General features: G+C 39.6%; 1 protein-coding gene across 1 annotated transcript in view; it reads right to left on the bottom strand.

Moving 5' to 3' along the window:
* Positions 1-18,013, bottom strand: part of DSCAM (DS cell adhesion molecule) — a 957,910-nt gene that overhangs the window by 308,835 nt on the left and 631,062 nt on the right. The window contains exons 5-7 of the mRNA XM_064577323.1: positions 15,101-15,247; positions 6,696-6,974; positions 2,902-3,177 (exon numbers count right to left, since the gene is read on the bottom strand). Of these exons, the coding sequence (XP_064433393.1) occupies positions 2,902-3,177; positions 6,696-6,974; positions 15,101-15,247 (702 nt within the window). The remainder of the gene's footprint in view (positions 1-2,901; positions 3,178-6,695; positions 6,975-15,100; positions 15,248-18,013) is intronic.

Genomic DNA, 18,013 nt, shown 5'->3' with positions numbered 1-18,013 from the left:
AGTTGGATAATTTATTTGAATTTATCTTTAGGTTCACTGATCCTTTATTTCTTCTCCAATCTCCCACTAAAACCAATATACTGAATTTTTATATTTCTACCGGTTCCTTTTTATAATTTTCATTTTCTCTTCTGGTCTTTCACAGATATCTATTCATTATGCCTTTATTTTCCTTTAAGGTATTGAATATATTTTAAATAAAAGCTTTTAAGCCTTTGCTCATTCATCTGGGTTCTCTCAAGATCTATTTCTACTGCCTACTTTGTCTTTTGACCTCGGCTAACAGTATCCCCCCCTTTTTTTTGTACGCCTAGTTGTTTTTGTTTTTTTTATTTTTATTTTTTTAAAGATTTTATTTACTTATTTGACAGAGAGAGACACAGCGAGAGAGGGAACACAAGCAGGGGGAGTGGGAGAGTGAGAAGCAGGCTTCACGTCGAGCAGGGAGCCTGATGTGGGGCTCGATCCCAGGACCCTGGGATCATGACCTGAGCCAAAGGCAGATGCTTAACGACTGAGCCACCCAGGCACCCTTAGTTGTTTTTATTTTTTATTTTTATTGGATTCTCCTCCACATTTTCCAGTTCAGGTGTCAACTACGTTTTTCAAGGAAGTTTATTTTTAGATTTCAGGACTCCTCACTGTTAGGGATTTAGGACTGCCCTCCTTCCTGGAATTTCAACTCACCTCCCTCAACTGCAGGTAATTTGACAGTACAGACTTCTGTCCTTCTATACCTAAATCCCATAAGACTATAGCTTTCTACTTTTCTTCCAGTATTGTCATCCCCCCACAGCACCCATCTCAAAAACTGGGCAATGTCCTCAAGGGAAAAGTGGTATCAAGGCAGGTATCACCCAACCCTTTCCTCTTCTTTCATGGGTCCAATCCTTTCTTCCTGCTTTTGGGTGTCTCTCCCAAGTTTTGTTTTTCCTCAAGTTCATAATTTTTATCTGCTTGAAGTTTAGTCTGATACATGCTATTCTATCATTTCCTAACATAGGAACTGTTCTTGTTCTTTTCTATTATTCTATTTTCCAGTTACTGTGGTTTGATCTTGAACCTATAATTATTAGATTTCATTTTCTTTAGACTTCCATTCCAGTTTCTTTAGCCTCATAGAAAATACTCCCAGATTCTGCATTATATCAATGGCCATTCTTAGCTCATAGTATTGTGAGTTTTTAAAATTTACATTAATCTAAAGCTATTTCAATGGGAATATTGGAGGCTCTATCCAAGGATACTAGTTAGACACCATTTTAAGGCAAATTCTAGATATGTATTTATAATTACACTTCTGCTCTCTTTTGCTACATTAGCCCTGTCATCTCTCAGAAGAGAAAAATAAGTGAAGCTTCTTGTCCTGAATGGAAACTGACATGCAACAAATAAATCTGTGAGTATGCTCAATATGCTCCTTTGCCCCCTTTTTTTATTCAAGTGACAGGCTTTTTTGGAGATGAAAGCAGACATTATTTTCCCAGTGAGACCTGAGTGTCTTTGAAATCTTTCTTGCTGTCACTCTCTGATAACCTGAAATCTTTCGGCATCATTATGGATTATCAATATGCTCTTTAGGTTTTCTTAGTCACACGAGATAGTTGCCAAGGTAACTAGGCCTAGACAGGTATTCTTTCCTTCTTCTACAAAGAATCTAAAAATAGTGATGTGTAAGGACTACAATGCATCAGCAGCAGCAAATCGGCTCTGTACAAATTGATTACTTTCTGCACTTAATTATTATGGGGATCTCAGTGTCAGGCATTTAATATGGGTTCCATGCCTTCAGCTAATTTCACCTCCACTTTAAGAAACTGTCTGCAAGAAAATGCTTGAATCAAAATAAGAATCTCATTGCTAAGTCTGCTTCTTCCTAAAAATCAGCTAAGATAAAAAAAAAATAGAAATAACCTCGAAGAACATCAAGACATATTTAAACTTATTTTCATATATAAATATGTTTCTCTCTTTATATGAAAGTCATGTGATTATTTTAATCAATTTATACCAAATGAATGTTAAATTATACATAAAGACATAATTTCCAACAAGACACACACATATACAGGTAAAAGCCATTCAATTATCTGGTGATAAACGTATGTCTCACTTGAATGTTACCTTGATAGCTTCTGTTCCCTGGCTGATTGATAAGCCTTCAGATGTAAGCAGGCCATTAAGAAAAGAGAACAGCATACCTAGGACCTATTATAACAACCCGAGGTCATTCCTCACAAATTGCATTCACCTAAATTTGTGAATATCTGGACTCAACCAGGGACAACTGTACACACAGATGCCACTTTTTCTCCTTTCCACCAAGGACTATATTGAAATTTTGCCCTACATTTTGTCTGTCAAATTGTATTTCTCAGCTGGGGTCTATTCCCCTTACACACACAACCCCCCCCGCCCCTGGCCCCGGGACATTTGGCAATGTCTGGAGGTATTTTTGGTTATCACAACTCAGAGAGGGGATGCTGCTAGTGGGCAGAGGCCGGAGATGCTGCCAAAAGCCCCAGAGCACATAAAAGGGCCCTTCAAACAAAGTATCACTGAGCAACTCCAGTCTATGGTAATGAACTGTCAACCAAACTTGAAGTTGTAAGTTTCTGCGGTCTGTATCTCGAGAAGTAACTAAACACATGAATGGACAACATTCCCGTCACTTAACCTAATGTGAAGTTACTTTTGTTACGTCTACCACTTACAACTTTACCAGCACTGGTTCTTTCATTAGCCCGATCTCTCCTGAAGAATTAGGGCAGAGTTATTAGCTAGTCAGACAGAGAGAAATCTTAGCCCTGGGAATTATCAGCATTGCTTCAGTGTTTTTCTCTCTGAGTGCTCTGGGTTTGGGTTCTGGTGCGGCCGAACCCTGTAACGAGGCCCACTGACCTTCAAGGACCACCTGCACAAAGTCTTGAGCGGACAGCTTATCCTTGCGCACAAAGCACTGGTACGCGCCCCCGTCACTTTTGACCATGTGATCCATTATAAGGTTTTCGTGGTTGATCCCTGTGATCCTCACATTTTTTCCAGGATTGAGGATTTCACCGTTTCGGTACCAGGAGAGTTCCTGGTCCTCACTGCCTGTCACACTGCAGGACAAGGAAACCTGGCTACCCACGCTGCTTTTAACTTTCCTGGGGCTGATGGTAGCTTTCAGTGGCTCTGGAAATTTTGGTAAGAGAAAGAAAAAGAAGGTAAAAAAAATCACATATGCAGACATCATTTCAACAACATGCTGAGCTTTTGACAAGGCGCATGCATCACGGCAAGCATACTCTATACAGATCTCATGTTCGGCATTATGTCATAGCACACTATTTTGTTCAGGAGCAGCCTCTTCATTGTTTGCCTTTCCGTCTCTATGTAGCAAATAGACTGGCAATGGTCAAATTGCTTTCTCAATGAATAAGTGTGAGGATTAAGCCACTGACAATAAGAAATGCCATGTTCTGGTTACTGCTAAGGACAGAGGTATTTGAATATTTAAATCCTATTGCCTTGTCCCAAGGTAACAACACAGATGGGTTTCTCTGGGACATACTCACACACTCATACACTTGCCTATCACCCCCCTCCCATGTGGTTTAACCAGGGCCCATCACACACAGCTGTAAGAAAACAGGTGGGTATTAGAATTTGTGGGCACAAACAGGGTTTTTCTTTAAAGTGAGGCTAACTGGTTTGGACAGTGATGGAACTCTCCTATTTGACATTCCACATTTTCATTCAAGAAACCAAATTCGATGTAACAAGTTCATTTATTGAGCATCTACTATAAGCCAAAAGCGGGGTTAAACTTACAGGTAAGACAAAGACGAATGACTTTTGCGGCGTAACTGCCATGTGCCAAACAATTACTAAATGTCTTTTGTACATTGTTTAAGTCAGTCTCCCCACAGTCCTGCATGTTTTGTCATATCATCGCATCCATTTTACAGAAGAGGAAGTGGTTGTTCAGAGAGCTTAATTAACTTCACCAAATCCACTCAACAGGTAAATGGCAAAAACCATTTTTTTTTTGCCCTAATTATTCCTGACATCTTGTGTTACCACACCAAGGCGTCTCTGGTTCCAAGGACGTCTTGGATGAATGAGACAAATATAAGAGTAGATATAGTAGCCAAGCAGTGATATAGGTCCATCAGAGACATCTACTATGTGGAAGGGGATCAAGAAAGTCCTTAGATATCAAGGATGGATAGACCTGAGCCCAGCTGGAATGAAGGGGCATTTTGTGAATTAGGGCATGCCTCACAGCTGTGTCACAGGAAGACTGTGTCTGCTCAGTGTGCAATGAACACAGCATTTCTGTAGGAAATTATGGGAGAAAAATGACAAAGGCAACCTGGAACAAGTAGGCAAAGGGCCTCAAAATTTTGGAATTAAGTCAGTGGGGACTAAAGGAAGCATTCAAGAATTTTTAGCAAGTGAAGATATGGTCAAACACATTTTTAGGAAAATTGACTCATCATAATGTGTTAGACAAATTGGAGTGGGGAACTGGGTCAGTAAGGGGGCATTGCAAATATCTAGTTGAGGTACAATTAAGACTCAGTCTAGGACAGGATGGGGTTGAGAAGCGTGGCTGAGAAACACTGAGTTACAGTCTCTAGGACTTCGAAGGACTTGGATGCAGAAAGGAAAGCTTTATGGAGAATCCAAGATTTAAAGCCTGCATTTGGGGGGCTTCAGGGGGTAAGACATTTCGAATAAGAAGAGCCATTGACAAGGTAGAGATGGTGGAGTGTTTGGTTTGCAATACTGTTGTTTTGAAGTGCCAGCAAAACATCTGATCTAAAATTGGGAGACATACTCATCTAATACTCAAGAAGGAATCCAAGGCTAAGCATGCAAATCCAGGCTTGTTCTCAGAGGGGAGGAATCTGGAGCCATACGAATAAAGAGAGCACCAGGAGGGAAGAGATGGAAGAGAAGAGGGTTTTGGATTTGGAACCCAAGATAATGCTTTCTGTCTAGAGAGGAAAGACAAAAATGAAGTCAGAGGGAGATAGGAAACATTCAAGAGGCATTTGAGGACTTATCCCAATGTGGCAAAGAGCACAGTAGTGAAAACAAGCACAGTCAGAACTAAGACTTTTCCACAGATAACTTTTAAAATGTAGACAGTGATAAATGCCTTTACAGAGAAAACAATAAATTAAACCCTGAGAGCTGAGCATGAGATGCTTGGGGATGGGGATGTCTCTGGGGAGGCCACTGCACTGGGCTTCGAAAAATGGGAAGTTTGAGACCTTTAAGTCTTTGAAAACCATCTTCCATGTGGAGGGAGCAACATGACCTGTGTTCAGGATAGGAGTGGGTTTGTACAGAGAATAGGAAGAAGTTAAATTTAATAGGAGTATCTTTTCTTTGAAGCAAAACTATGGGCAGTAGGACCAGACAGGCTTACTTGGGATGATATTGATACTATCCTAAAATATAAACTTATTCAGCAGGAAATGGGGAGCCATGAAAGGTGTTTTAACACAGAAGCGATTTTGAGCTTCCAGAGATACTTCTTACTTGCTGTCCAGCGCTGCATCATTGCATCTAGAAGTTTCTTCAACTACAGAAATAGAGCTGTACAGGCCTTATCTTCCATTTCTCCCTAATCCCAGCCTAAGCATGTTTGTGTGATTTTCAAAAGACCCACCCTGGGCAGCTGTTTCCAGGAAGTCCCTGGAATGTCTACTCTTAACAAATTCTGTTGGGCTGGGACAGTCCACAGTCAGGGTGACATTGAAAAGACATTTCCATAAACAGGAATGGGGTTGGGAAAAAGTGGGATAAGAAAATGCCTCCGCCTTTCAATGTAGACTCTTGCGATTTAGCTTTAGTTCAGCCAATTAGTTCATCGAATTAAAAAAATACACATCTTATTTTATGTAATATATAATAATATTATATACAATGAAAAGAACATTCCATGTGCATCTAAGAGCCACCTATTTTGACCAAAGCTCTGCCTGTCAATTGTGGCCATGTGCTCCTGGGTCACTCACTTTGATTTGGTTTCTGCTTGAGTAAAACTGAGGGTGTCTGACTAGATTAAAGTGCTCCCTACTGCAGTCACACCCCTCCTTCCTCTGAGGCTGGCCTCAGCATCCTTCTCAACACATTCCTCATGACAGTCAATACAAATCTATTGGAGATGAAACATATCCACCATATTTGAACTAAATGATATGTAATAATGAGTCCAAGTCCAATATTTTGATCATTTAGAGACCTATATTTGTTCTGATAATAGTCCCATTCCGGAACATCAAGTAGCCTCTGAAAGTCGGCCAAGGACACCCACTGTGATCTGACTACGGTCACTTGTGCTGACATCACAAGCCTGCCCCTCTTCCTCTGTCAATGTTCAGACAGGGTGGCCATTATTAATTCAACAGCTAGGTAATGTGATCTCAGATACATATCCTGTTGGCCTAATGGAAATCTCAGAGATTCAGACAGACCTGAATTCGAATCCTAAGTCCCAACCTCCCCAGCTGTGTAATCTTGAGCAATCTGTCTGAGCATTCATTTCCTCATCTGCAAAATGGGGTAATACTGGTCTCAGCAGGACTGTTGTGAAGATTAATGGAAGGCTATATCGAGAGCCTGGAAGTCATCTTGTAACAAGAGCCCCATCAGTGGCAGTCAACATCACCATTCCAAGCTACCATCCGACTTACGTTTCACGTACAGGCGGCCTATCACCTTAGCAGTGCCGTATCTGTTGGAAACTTCACATACATAGCTGCCTGAGTCTGAAGGACGAGTGTTCTCAATGAGCAGCCCTGTCACGGTCTTCTGGAACCTTCCAGAAAGTTCCAGGGGCATGTTGTCCTTCAGCCAGCGATAATCTGGCTCAGGATGCCCAAGCGCTTTACAAGGCAACTCCACACGCTGCCCTGCCATGGCTTTGCGATGATCAAACCCATCCAGTATGGATGGGGCTGAGTTCGCTGGGTCTGAGAAAGAAAGAAAAACTCTTAGACGTAGTGAATGAGTTGAAGTGGTCATTTAGAATCATAGGACCTTGTGTGTAAGTTAAATTCTATACATCATGCTAACTATTGACAACACATCTTTAAGATTTTATTAAAGAATAGAAAGAACAGCCCTATTCATTGAAATTTATTCTGCTCAGAATTTTCCAAAGGCTGAGGCAGAAAAGGTTCTGCTTTTCATTTCCCACTAAATAACTAGGAACTCCAGAATCAGCATGCCTGTATAGGAGCTGCTGGCCCAGGCCAAGAACTGGGTTGTCTTGTGACCAGAGAAGGTCAGACTTCCCCTTTCAAAAGAACAACAGTAGCACAGATAGTTGTTTGACATTAGTAAAATTTATTTCACACACAAAAAAGAATTTTATAGATAGTTATTGAATTTGAAAGTGTTTTATTTATTCATTTAAAAATATTGTTGAGCCTCACTTCCAGGGCCAGCATACAGTCAGGAATTGGAAACATGGTGGCGAACAAGACAGGAAAAGATGAGACCTTCATGGAGCTTACATCCGATTGCATGAACGGGGCTGGTGGGCAATGTGCAAGCACATGAACACATAAAGGTGGTGCGGCTTGTAGTAGGTGCAACGGAGAAACAGAAAAGCCTGACATAACAGAGGACCAAATGCTCTCAAGAACTGGGTCAGTGGAAACCATGCAGCTCAATGGCCAAGCTTGCTTTGAGGAATCGATGTTCTCAGGGAATATTATGAAGAATGCAAAAATAGAGGTCCCCTTTTGGATGCCCAACATAAAAGTCAGTGACCTTTCCTTACCCTCTCTTTTACTCTTCCTGTTCAGAACTTGCACTAGACCACACATATGAGTGGTTAACACTAGTCTCCACACGGATATATAGAACAGATAGAGCCCCTGGCTCCTGAACTCTTCTTATCTTTGCCTTGGTTAGAAAAGCACCATGGCTGTTGTGTTCTGCCTGCAGTAAACACAAAAGCAAAGGACTGGATATCCTCTATCCTATCAAAGAACCCCCTGGAATGGCCTCTTAAAGTGCTGTGATTCCACAGTCAGCCACCGGGGGCAGTCAGGAGACCCAAGTGAATGTGTCAAAGTCCCTGAGCAGAAGCTGCTTCTGCTGGGAGCTTTCCTTTGTTACCATCAGAGATGAAATCCATGACATACCGCTGCTCTTCTCACCTCCCTGGTGCTTTATGAGAACAATGTGAATGTTCTCATGGGATATGATGAAGGAACCTAATAATCTCCTTTCCAGGACTCTTCTGTACTTCCATCGTCCATTATAACTGAAGAATTCGTTGCCCATAATTATTCTCGCTCGCATGTCTAGGTGTGGGACTCCAGAGGGATTACAGACCTAAGAAGCCCACAGTAGCAGGTGCAGAGCCCTTGCCAGCAGAGGCCTTATTGCTTCAATCTCCTCCTGAAGGAAGTTAGACGGACTTCGGAAAGTACTGAAGAGCAAGTGGCTTTCTTATGCACTACATAGTTACCAAATCTATTGCTTGGCTTAGCGTGGGAAGTAGCTCTGGTGCTGGAAAAGGTGACACAAAGAAGGTGTCACTCCTTTGGTGGGCACAGTTAATTTTTTTTTTTTTTTTTTTTGTAGAACAAGTCCACAACCCAGGAAACAAAAGGCGCCCACTTCTAACGCTAGTCACATAGAAAGCAATACCTGATGATTGCACTTAAAATTTTTGTTCTGTAACTAATTGTTGATAGAAATTTCTGAAATATACTTAAGATAGTGCTGTGTTAATCTGACTTTTTTTTAAAGATTTTATTTATTTATTTATTTGTCAGATAGAGACATAGCGAGAGAGGGAACACAAGCAGGGGGAGTGGGAGAGGGAGAAGCAGGCTTCCCGCTGAGCAGGGAGCCCGCTGTGGGGCTCGATCCCAAGACCCCGGGACCATGACCTGAGCTGAAGGCAGACGTTTAATGACTGAGCCACCCAGGTGTCCCTAAATCTGACTTTTTTAAAAAGAAGGAATGGAACAGTTGGATATCCATATCAAAAAGAAGAATTTAGAAACCTTACCTCACACCACCTACAAAAATTAACTTAAAATGGATTGTAGATCTAAACGTATGAGTTAAAACTATAAAACTTTTAGATGAAAAGTAGGAAAAAATCTTTATGACCTTGGGTCTGGCAGAGTTCTAAGACATGACACCAAAAACACAAGTGGCAAAAAATCAATATATTACACTTCATGACAGTGAAAATATTTTACACTTTCCAAGATACCACTAAGGAAAAAATAAGGAGCAACCTACTGGGAGAATATATTTGCAAATAATATTTCTGATAAAGGACTTCTCTCCAAAAAACATAAAGAACCCTGACATCTCTATGATAAGAAAAAAAAAAAAACCATCAAAAAATGAACAAAAGAGGGGACGCTTGGGTGGCTCAGCCAGTTAAGTGTTTGCCTTTGGCTCAGGTCATGATCCCAGGGTCCTGGAATTGAGTCTCACAACAGGCTCCTTGCTCAGCAGGGAGTCTGCTTCTCCCTCTCCCTCTGCTGCTCTCCCTGCTTGTCCTTGTGCTTTCTCTCTCTCTCTCTCTCTGACAAATAAATAAATAAAATCTTTAAAAAAATAGACAAAAGATCTGAATAGATATATCACCAAAGAAGATATTCAAATGACTAATGAGCATAAGGAAAGATGCTCAGTGTCATTAGCCACTAGGGAAATGCAAATTAAAACTACAATGAGATACCACTTCACACCCCCTAGGAAGATTATAATAAAAAACATGAACAAGAACAGGTGCTCATGAAGAAGTGGAGAAGAAACTGGCCCCCCATACACTGTTGATAAGAAAGTAAAATAGTGCAGCCTCTTTGGAAAACAGTTTGGCAGTTTCTCAAAATGCTCAACTTCACTTTACCATAGCACCCCGAAGTTCCACTCCTAGGTATCTATCCCAGACAAATGAAACCGTGTTCACTCAAAGACATAACCACAGATGTTCCTGGCAGGATTTTTCATAATAGCTAATAAGTGGAAACAACCCAAATGTCCATCAGTTAGTGAAGGGATAAATGAGATGTGTATATACGTACAATGGAATATTATTCAGCAATCAAAAAGAGTGAACTACTGATACATCTTAACCAACTGAGCCACCCAGGCGCCCCAAACTACTGATACATCTTACAACATGGATGAACCACAAAAGATTATGCTACATGAAAGAAACTTGGTACAAAGCCACATGTTGTGAGATACAACTTATAGGAAATATACAGAAAGTGCCCATGGGTAGAAACAGGCAGTTAATTGGTGGTTGCCTGGGGGCTGGAGGTGGGAATTAGAATTGACTTCAAATGGGCCACAGGGAGTTTTCTAGGTGGTGGAAATGTTCTAAAATTGGATGACATTGATGGTTGCACTGCTCTCTATATTTACTAAAATCACTGACTTGGATACTTAACATGGGTGAAGTTTATGGATGATAAATTAAATCTCAATAAAACTACTTTACATTAAAGGACTGGCACATTTCTTTTCTATTTTAAGTACACAATTTAAGCAATGCTTGAGACAGGCTGTCCAGGGGATATTTGGTCATGTACAAAATTAGTACAACCAAACAGCAGTATTTAATCTTCATCCCCTCATCTTCAATCCGTTTATCTACATTTAAAAATAAGTTTTTATCATAGAAAACTTGCAAACTCACACAAGAGTAGAAAAAATAATATAATGCATCTCATATATTTATCACCCAGACACGAGAGGCATCAAAATTATTTTTATCATCTATCTGTTTATTTCTTTATAGTCTTTGCCTTTGGTGCTATCGTATTGAGTCAAATCATAGAACCTACATCATCTTATCACTATATCATTAGTATGTTTCTCTAATAAAAATAAAAGTTTTCTTATAAAACCGCAATGTTAGTAACCTACAAGAGTCATAATAACCTCTTGGTACCATCTAGTATCCATTCCATATTCACTTTTCCCTGATGAGCTAAAAACACGTCATTATTATTATTATTATTATTATTATTATTATTATTATTATTATTATTATTATTTACAATTGTGCTAATTAAACAGCCTTGTTCTACAGTTAACAGCTATGTCTCTCAATTCTCTTTTAATCCAAAACAAGCTCTTCCTTCTTTTCTCTCTCATGTCTCTGACTTGCTGAAGAAGCCAGGTGAATTGTTTTGTAGGAAACCCCACGGTCTGAATTTCTTTCTTGATGATGTCATTGAATGTGTCCCTCTGGCCATGGTTCTCATAAACTGGAACTTAGTTCTCATGAGCTGATTAATCAATTTCAACCTCTCTCCTTTCTCTCTACACGCATACAACACAAAGCTTTCCTGCACTCAGTGACGCTGAATTGATCAGCAAGTTCAGGTGATAAAGTTTGTCTGAATTAGTTATTTCATTAAAGGTTGAAATGATTTTCTAATTGTCATAGCTCCTTCACATTCAGTAGATGTAATTATTCTGCAAATAAGAACTTTCCTTCCTAAACTAGGATTATTTGGTTATTTTGAAATACAACAGTCATAGGAAAGATAAAGAGAATTGTGGTTCTCTTTAATCTACCAAGTATCAAAATCAAGAGTTGGTGCCCTAGTTTCTTCTATGTAGACCAATGAGATTCTCACTATTGCTTTGGTTGTTATTAAGTAGACATGTGTGCATGTATCAAAGTATATACCAATGTAAGCATATAAGTATATATATGTACGTGTGTGTATTCATAACAAACTCAAAAGTTTTTAAAATGTTAAATGGTTATCAATCAAATGCAATCATTATTTTTGAAATTCAACTCATCACGCTCTCAGCCAGTGAGAGCCCCTTCAGAAGTTGTCCCCTGTATCATTTTGACAAGATCCCATTAACGTTTCAGGCCCATTTATACATTTCCTGTCCCAGGCACTATAATCCACCATTCTTCCAAGGAATCATGGTCCCTTTTAGGGGGAGTACTTAAAGGACGCTGGGATCTAGATATTAGAGGTGCTTGTTGCTGTCTGTTCCCCATCACTTCCAGGCCTTTTCAATGTAAGGACCTTGGGGACACATTCATAAAAATACAGCGTGTGTACTGATAGTTTCTATTGGACATTTCAAGGATTTTATATTTTTATCTTTTCTCTTACACTGAAAATCTTGGTTCCAAATAAAAGTAACATAAACATAAGTAACCCCGCCCCCTGCCCCATTCTACATTATAGTATTTTATAGGATGGGATTCCTTCAAGGCCTCCCATGCCGCCCGAGCCTCCTTCGTCATCCTTAGTAATGCTGAGTCACTCTGAGCCACTCTGGCTCAACTTGACTCCAAACGCCAGTGGTTTTATTGGGGTGAGTCCTTGTTCTTCTGAAAGGAGTATTTATTTGCTGGACACTTGTGAGATCTTTGAGGAGCCGGGCCACCACCGAGCGATGTGGTCATCAGTGACTGCTCTCACGGCAGTTTGCACCCATCTTCCACTCCGAACTCAGGTAGGTCTATCCGAGGGTGGTGAATACTCCTAGACACATTTCCCCAGGGTCCACTCAAGGGCTGATCCTCTGCTTTGAAGAGGAGTATCTGTTGACTATTTTGCAGGTTTGTGACCACGTGGAGTCCCAGCGGGTTGCACCCCTTTGGCGCCCACTGCTTCCATGACATGGTGGCCACTCCTGCATGCCCCCACGGCTGTCAACACTCCGTCCACACCAACCCATGATCCACTTCCACCGAGTGTTCCTGGAAGGCCTTGTCCCTGTGATTTTTCTTTTGCCATCATATTTGGTCTGTTTTTGTTTCAGGAGGAGTTTAAGAGCATTAAAACCTTGTCACTAGCATGGCCCCACAGGACCCAAACCCCATGTGTGCATTTTTAAATGCATTTAAATCTAAAGTAAAATTAATTTTTCTTTTTCCTTCAAAGCTTAGATTTCTAGAATAGTCATCTGCACTCAGTGTTGATGTTTTAATTTTCTAGCAGTAACAATTTCCTCCCTCAACTATGTTATTAACATTTCTGTGACAAAAATTCTTCACAGTTACGTGCTACATCCAGACTCTCTCAAGAGTCTTTCCATGACACCTGACTCTGTTGACCCTACAGCTATACCTCTAACCCCAGATGCTCAATATCTTAGTGTGAAACACTCCTTCATGAGACTGTGCCCTGAGGCTCCTCACTTCCCACCACAAATGCCCACTGGGTGACCTCATGGACCCCACTCACTTCCACAGTGACCAAGTGCTCATGGGTCCTGCTGTCAATGTTTAAAACATTAGTAAGACATTCTATTAAAAAAACAAAATAACAACAAAAAAACTTGGAATTAAGAAAAGTAAATTTGCCTCTCCAACCCTAAGAGTTAAATTTGAAAATCAGTACTTAATAATTTAGAATAGATAGAAACAAGTCCACATTTCAGGTTCTCTCTCTCTCTCTTTTTTCCCCAATTTTCTCCTTCTTTTCAGATTTCCTATTCAAGTTTCTTTTTCAAGAAAGATGGGCTCTCAGGGATGCCTGGGTGACTCAGTCTGCTAAGCATGTGCCTTCAGCTCAGGTTATGATCCCAGGATCCTGGGATCGAGTCCCACATCGGGCTCCTTTCTCTGCGGGGAGCCTGCTTCTCCCTCTCCCTCTGCTGCTCCCCCTGCTTGCAAACTCTCTCTCTTCTCTTTCTCTCTGGCAAACAAATAAATAAAATCTTAAAAAAAGAAGATGAGCTCTCAGAATACCATCACTTAATTCATTTTGGGGGATGGAGAAATGCTTTTTGCTTCTTTTGCTAAAATTCAATTCAATCTTATACCCAGATCCACCCCCCAATCCTTCCCCTTTCTTGTCCCAATACTGTTATGACATTCCTCTTGACTGCACACAAGACCTTTTCTAGGATATTCTGAGCAAGTAGAACACTGTGCTGTCATTAAAGCCACCATAGACAAAGATCACAGATGTCATTCACTTTCTCATTTGTTTTTCTCTAGTCTTTTTTTTTTTTTAATGGAGTATAATTTTACTATACTGATTGTTCCTGCCCTTAACAGAAGCAACAACGCAGAGCTATAAGGCAAGAGATAAAGTAACACTTGGCATGAAAAAGAAGAGGTAAATAAAAAGTATTTCTGTGTACAGAGAAGAAATCACTTGATTCTGACTTGTGTTTGCAAAGCCCCTGGAAACACAGGTGGACTCTGGCTATTTTAAGGATGTGAATGTGGATGAGGACCCCAGCAAAAGCACACTAAGTAGGTGTTTGGGCAGCAATGTTTTAAATTACACCAATGGTCAACAACTTTCCATCTCTTCTTCCTCACAAAGCATCACTACAAATAAGATGAAAATATTCAGGTCACGAAGCAGTTTTACCTTCTAAAGATGCAAGGGCAAAGGTCAGATGTTTTGCACCAGATTTCTAGGACCGAGATGGACATCTCACATTCTAATTGGCTCGACGAAGAGCGAGCACATCGCCGTGTGAGCAGATTGCTTACTTGTTTGACAGATGGGCCAGTAACAAGCCAGTGGTGAAAATTATGCAAAAGGTGGATATTTTCTCAAAGTATAAATGCTATAAAGGAAGACACAAAACTGGCATATTTCCAGCAGAGTGGAATTAGCAGCCTTCAGGTTTTCTTCACTTGAGAATCATCCTGGACAGAGGTGGGAGGGAGTGACTATCCTTTTAGATGTGGGTTATTTCCCCATTATTGTTAGACATAATATGGGGAACAAGAGGTGTGTTCCCTGTGCCCCTGCTCTTCTCCCTCAGAGCTATGTGTCACGAGAGCCTCGTAGTGCTGGTGGACAGGACACAAATACACAGGGCAAGGAGGCATTCTCCTCAAAACAGAAGCCACATTGGGTCATAGGAATGTGGAATTTTACAAAACCTGAAATGACTTTCCTTGGAATATCTATATGTGTAGTGTATAGTATTAGGGTTGGTTAAAAAAAAAAAAAAACAAAACCCTTTAGTTGCTAATATATTTTGGGGGAAAAAAAAGAAGTCTTTATTTGAGCCATGAATTCTACAAGTTTGGTTGACTTCGCTCAGGACACTAACGAAGGAGTAACAGAAATGGGAACCACAAGTCTCGATGGGTTTTTACCTGATACAAAAAGTCTAGCGCTGTTACTCTGCCTGGTCTCCCCAGTGTATCTGTGCCGCGTGATACAGCGGTAGTTATACAATCCATCTTCATTCTGTACATCTTTAATATACAAGGCTCCCGTGGATGTGATGAGAAATCTAGATCCTGCAATAGAAGAAAATGATTGCCCAATTAAAATAGAACAAAAGCAACTCAAATCACATAAACAAAGACATTGAATATTTTTTTCCCACCTGCAGGAAGCGTAAGCAAAGGCTAATGCTAGGAGTGTGTCAGTTACTTTAAGGGTCCAAGCTATTTTAATTTTTCAATTACCCTAAATTAGGAGTTTTGAGTAAGCATGCCACACAGTAAATATATACTTAGAAAGTCTAATCTCATGAATTAAGTTTTAAGGTCATGTATTTTTCTTTAGAGCAGCAGAATTGGCATATAATTAATGTGCAGCTAATTTAGCAGATTTTCTTTGATGACTTCTTTCTTAGAATGTGACAAATCAAGGGAATATTAACTTTCTTTGGTGAATTTCTACCTCACATGAGCATGAACCTTTGCCTCAGTTTGAAGTGTTTCCATGAAAATCACAAATGTTAGGCTGGAAAGTAATAAAATATCCACAAATTTCCCAGGAAGGACTATCTTACCTCCTCATAATAACAACCAACACTTAATGCTCAATTCTAAGACTAAGATCAACTCCCCCTGTCGTCGGTGTTCTGGAGGACTCTGCGGTTTCTTAATCGGTACTCCAACAATCGTCAATTATCACTTTCCCTCCTGAGATGTGGACCTTTATTGGTCTACCTGTAGAGAACTGTCCACGTTCAGAGATCAAATGCCAGGGCTGCTCTAAGAAGAATAGAGGTAATTTTTCCTTTGAAAATGTAAATATCTGAAGACAATTTTTACTGTTCAGTTATAATTCGATGATAAACCAAATGAAGGCAAAGGTGTGAATGCCGAAGTGAACTGTGACGACACCCACATGGTGAGTGACTCAGGACAACACTCTCGTAACATTGTTAGACTCTCTTACAGAAGATTTCTCTGCCTGATACAATTCTAGTGGGGGATAATGTGATTCTGTGTCTTTCAGGAAGGACTAAAATACCAATAATTTACCTTCTTGTATTGTTTGTTGCTCTTAGTTCATTTGAAACTTCCTTTCATTTATTTGAATCAGAATTTCCACGCATCTTGACTTTGATAATTTTAGGTCTCAAATATTTAAGTTATGAACACAATTCCTACAGCTCTTGGTTATTTTTTTATGAAGACTACACTTTATTCATAGACCAGTTGTTCACATAAAATAAAAATGGCTTATGATTTCTAATGCAAGTAAGAGCAATTCAAAAGGGCATGGATAAGAAAAAAAATTAAAAAACAGATACCAATCTAGAATAAGCTTTTTAAAATAATGCAAATTAACCAAAAAAAGTACAAAAATCTTTAAGTAAAAAATTCACTTTTTAAACTGTTTTACTTACTTTAAAATATATTATAAATATGCTAAATATTAAAATAGCTAGAAAAGCAAATGCTGTATATTCTAGATATTTTTGCTTTATCCTCCCCCAAAGAGAAAGCAACTAAAAATACCTTTTACCATTTGTCGTATGTCATCGCACACAGCATTTCTTACCAATACATACTGTGTATAATTGAAACATTCTTTCTTTCAGTATATTTTGCATACTTACATAATGTTTTAATAACAAGCTTTTTTAAAGTACTGAGCGGTAGACAGTAAAGAGAAACAAAAAGATAATGTATGTAATTCCTGTCACCTTTCTAACACAGAGTATTTTCGGTAGAATTGACAGGCCATCAGCAGTGGTGAAATGTAAGTGGAAAGCATTCTGTGTACCATTGCTTAGAAGTGTTGGGAAATGCATAAGCAGCTGCACGTATTTATTAGTCTGCAGATTCCTGAGAGGGCTCTATTCTCCAGGCACATTTAATGTAATCACTTACTTGCTCCTGTAATATCTCAGTTTTTTTTTTTACTCACTTAGCATGCCAAATAAGACCCTTAAGACATTTTGTTTCAGAAGAACTTGAACTTTGTTTTAAACATTCCTGAGATGTTCATAGGAAGAAGGAATTGTCCCAATTACTGTACCTCATTGAAACCATTTGGTCTAGCCCTCATTTCCCATTGAAACCATTTCAAAATCGATCAACATTTTAAAACAAAATAAAGATGAAGAAAAGAAGCCTTTGACTAGGAGAGAGCCCTGAAGACCCAGGGTCTGGGTTACAGTCTGAACTCCCAAGATGCATGGAATTTTCAGGGGCAACAAGGACACACAGAGTCTTTAGAGCACCAGATGTCTTGTCTCCATGGTGATAAGAAATCATCTTAACTGCTCCCTAACCTGCCACCACGTGCCATTTCCTGCCTTACATCATCAGAGCCTTTTGTATCTTATAGAATAAAAGGTTCATTCACATCCTGAAACGGGATTGAAGAATGTGCTTCTGTTAAAATAAACAAACGTTGAGATACAAAATATTGATATTAATAATCAGCACACACAGGAACTCTGTCTCACACACACACACATACACACACATACCTTTACTACTCACAACTGTCTGGTAACATACAACTGTGCAAAAAGCCAAAATTTTATAGGTTATTTTATTGCCCTTGGAAAATTATTAGCACTACCTAAAGCGCTAATAATTTTCCAAAAACATTTCTCAAACATAGTGCAAAAACATTTCTCAAACATAGTGCATACTTTGTGTCATGTTAAACATATTGCAAATCAATTCAGTCAACTGAATAAGTGAAAAATTTTTGGGTTCTGGGTCATCATTATTGATATCAATTATTGAGCTACACTGCTGAGTTTTTGGAGGGGTATCTCAGAAGCTATCTTGGCTTCTCAACATGCACTA

The sequence above is a fragment of the Mirounga angustirostris genome, unplaced genomic scaffold, assembly GCF_029215605.1.
Source record: "Mirounga angustirostris isolate CCGP_5_RB_7025 unplaced genomic scaffold, mMirAng1.0.hap1 SCAF_1, whole genome shotgun sequence".
In the NCBI taxonomy this organism is placed as follows: Eukaryota; Metazoa; Chordata; class Mammalia; order Carnivora; family Phocidae; genus Mirounga; species Mirounga angustirostris.
The sequence above is the reverse complement of the archived record's forward strand: the minus strand, read 5'-3'. Positions and strand labels throughout refer to the sequence as shown.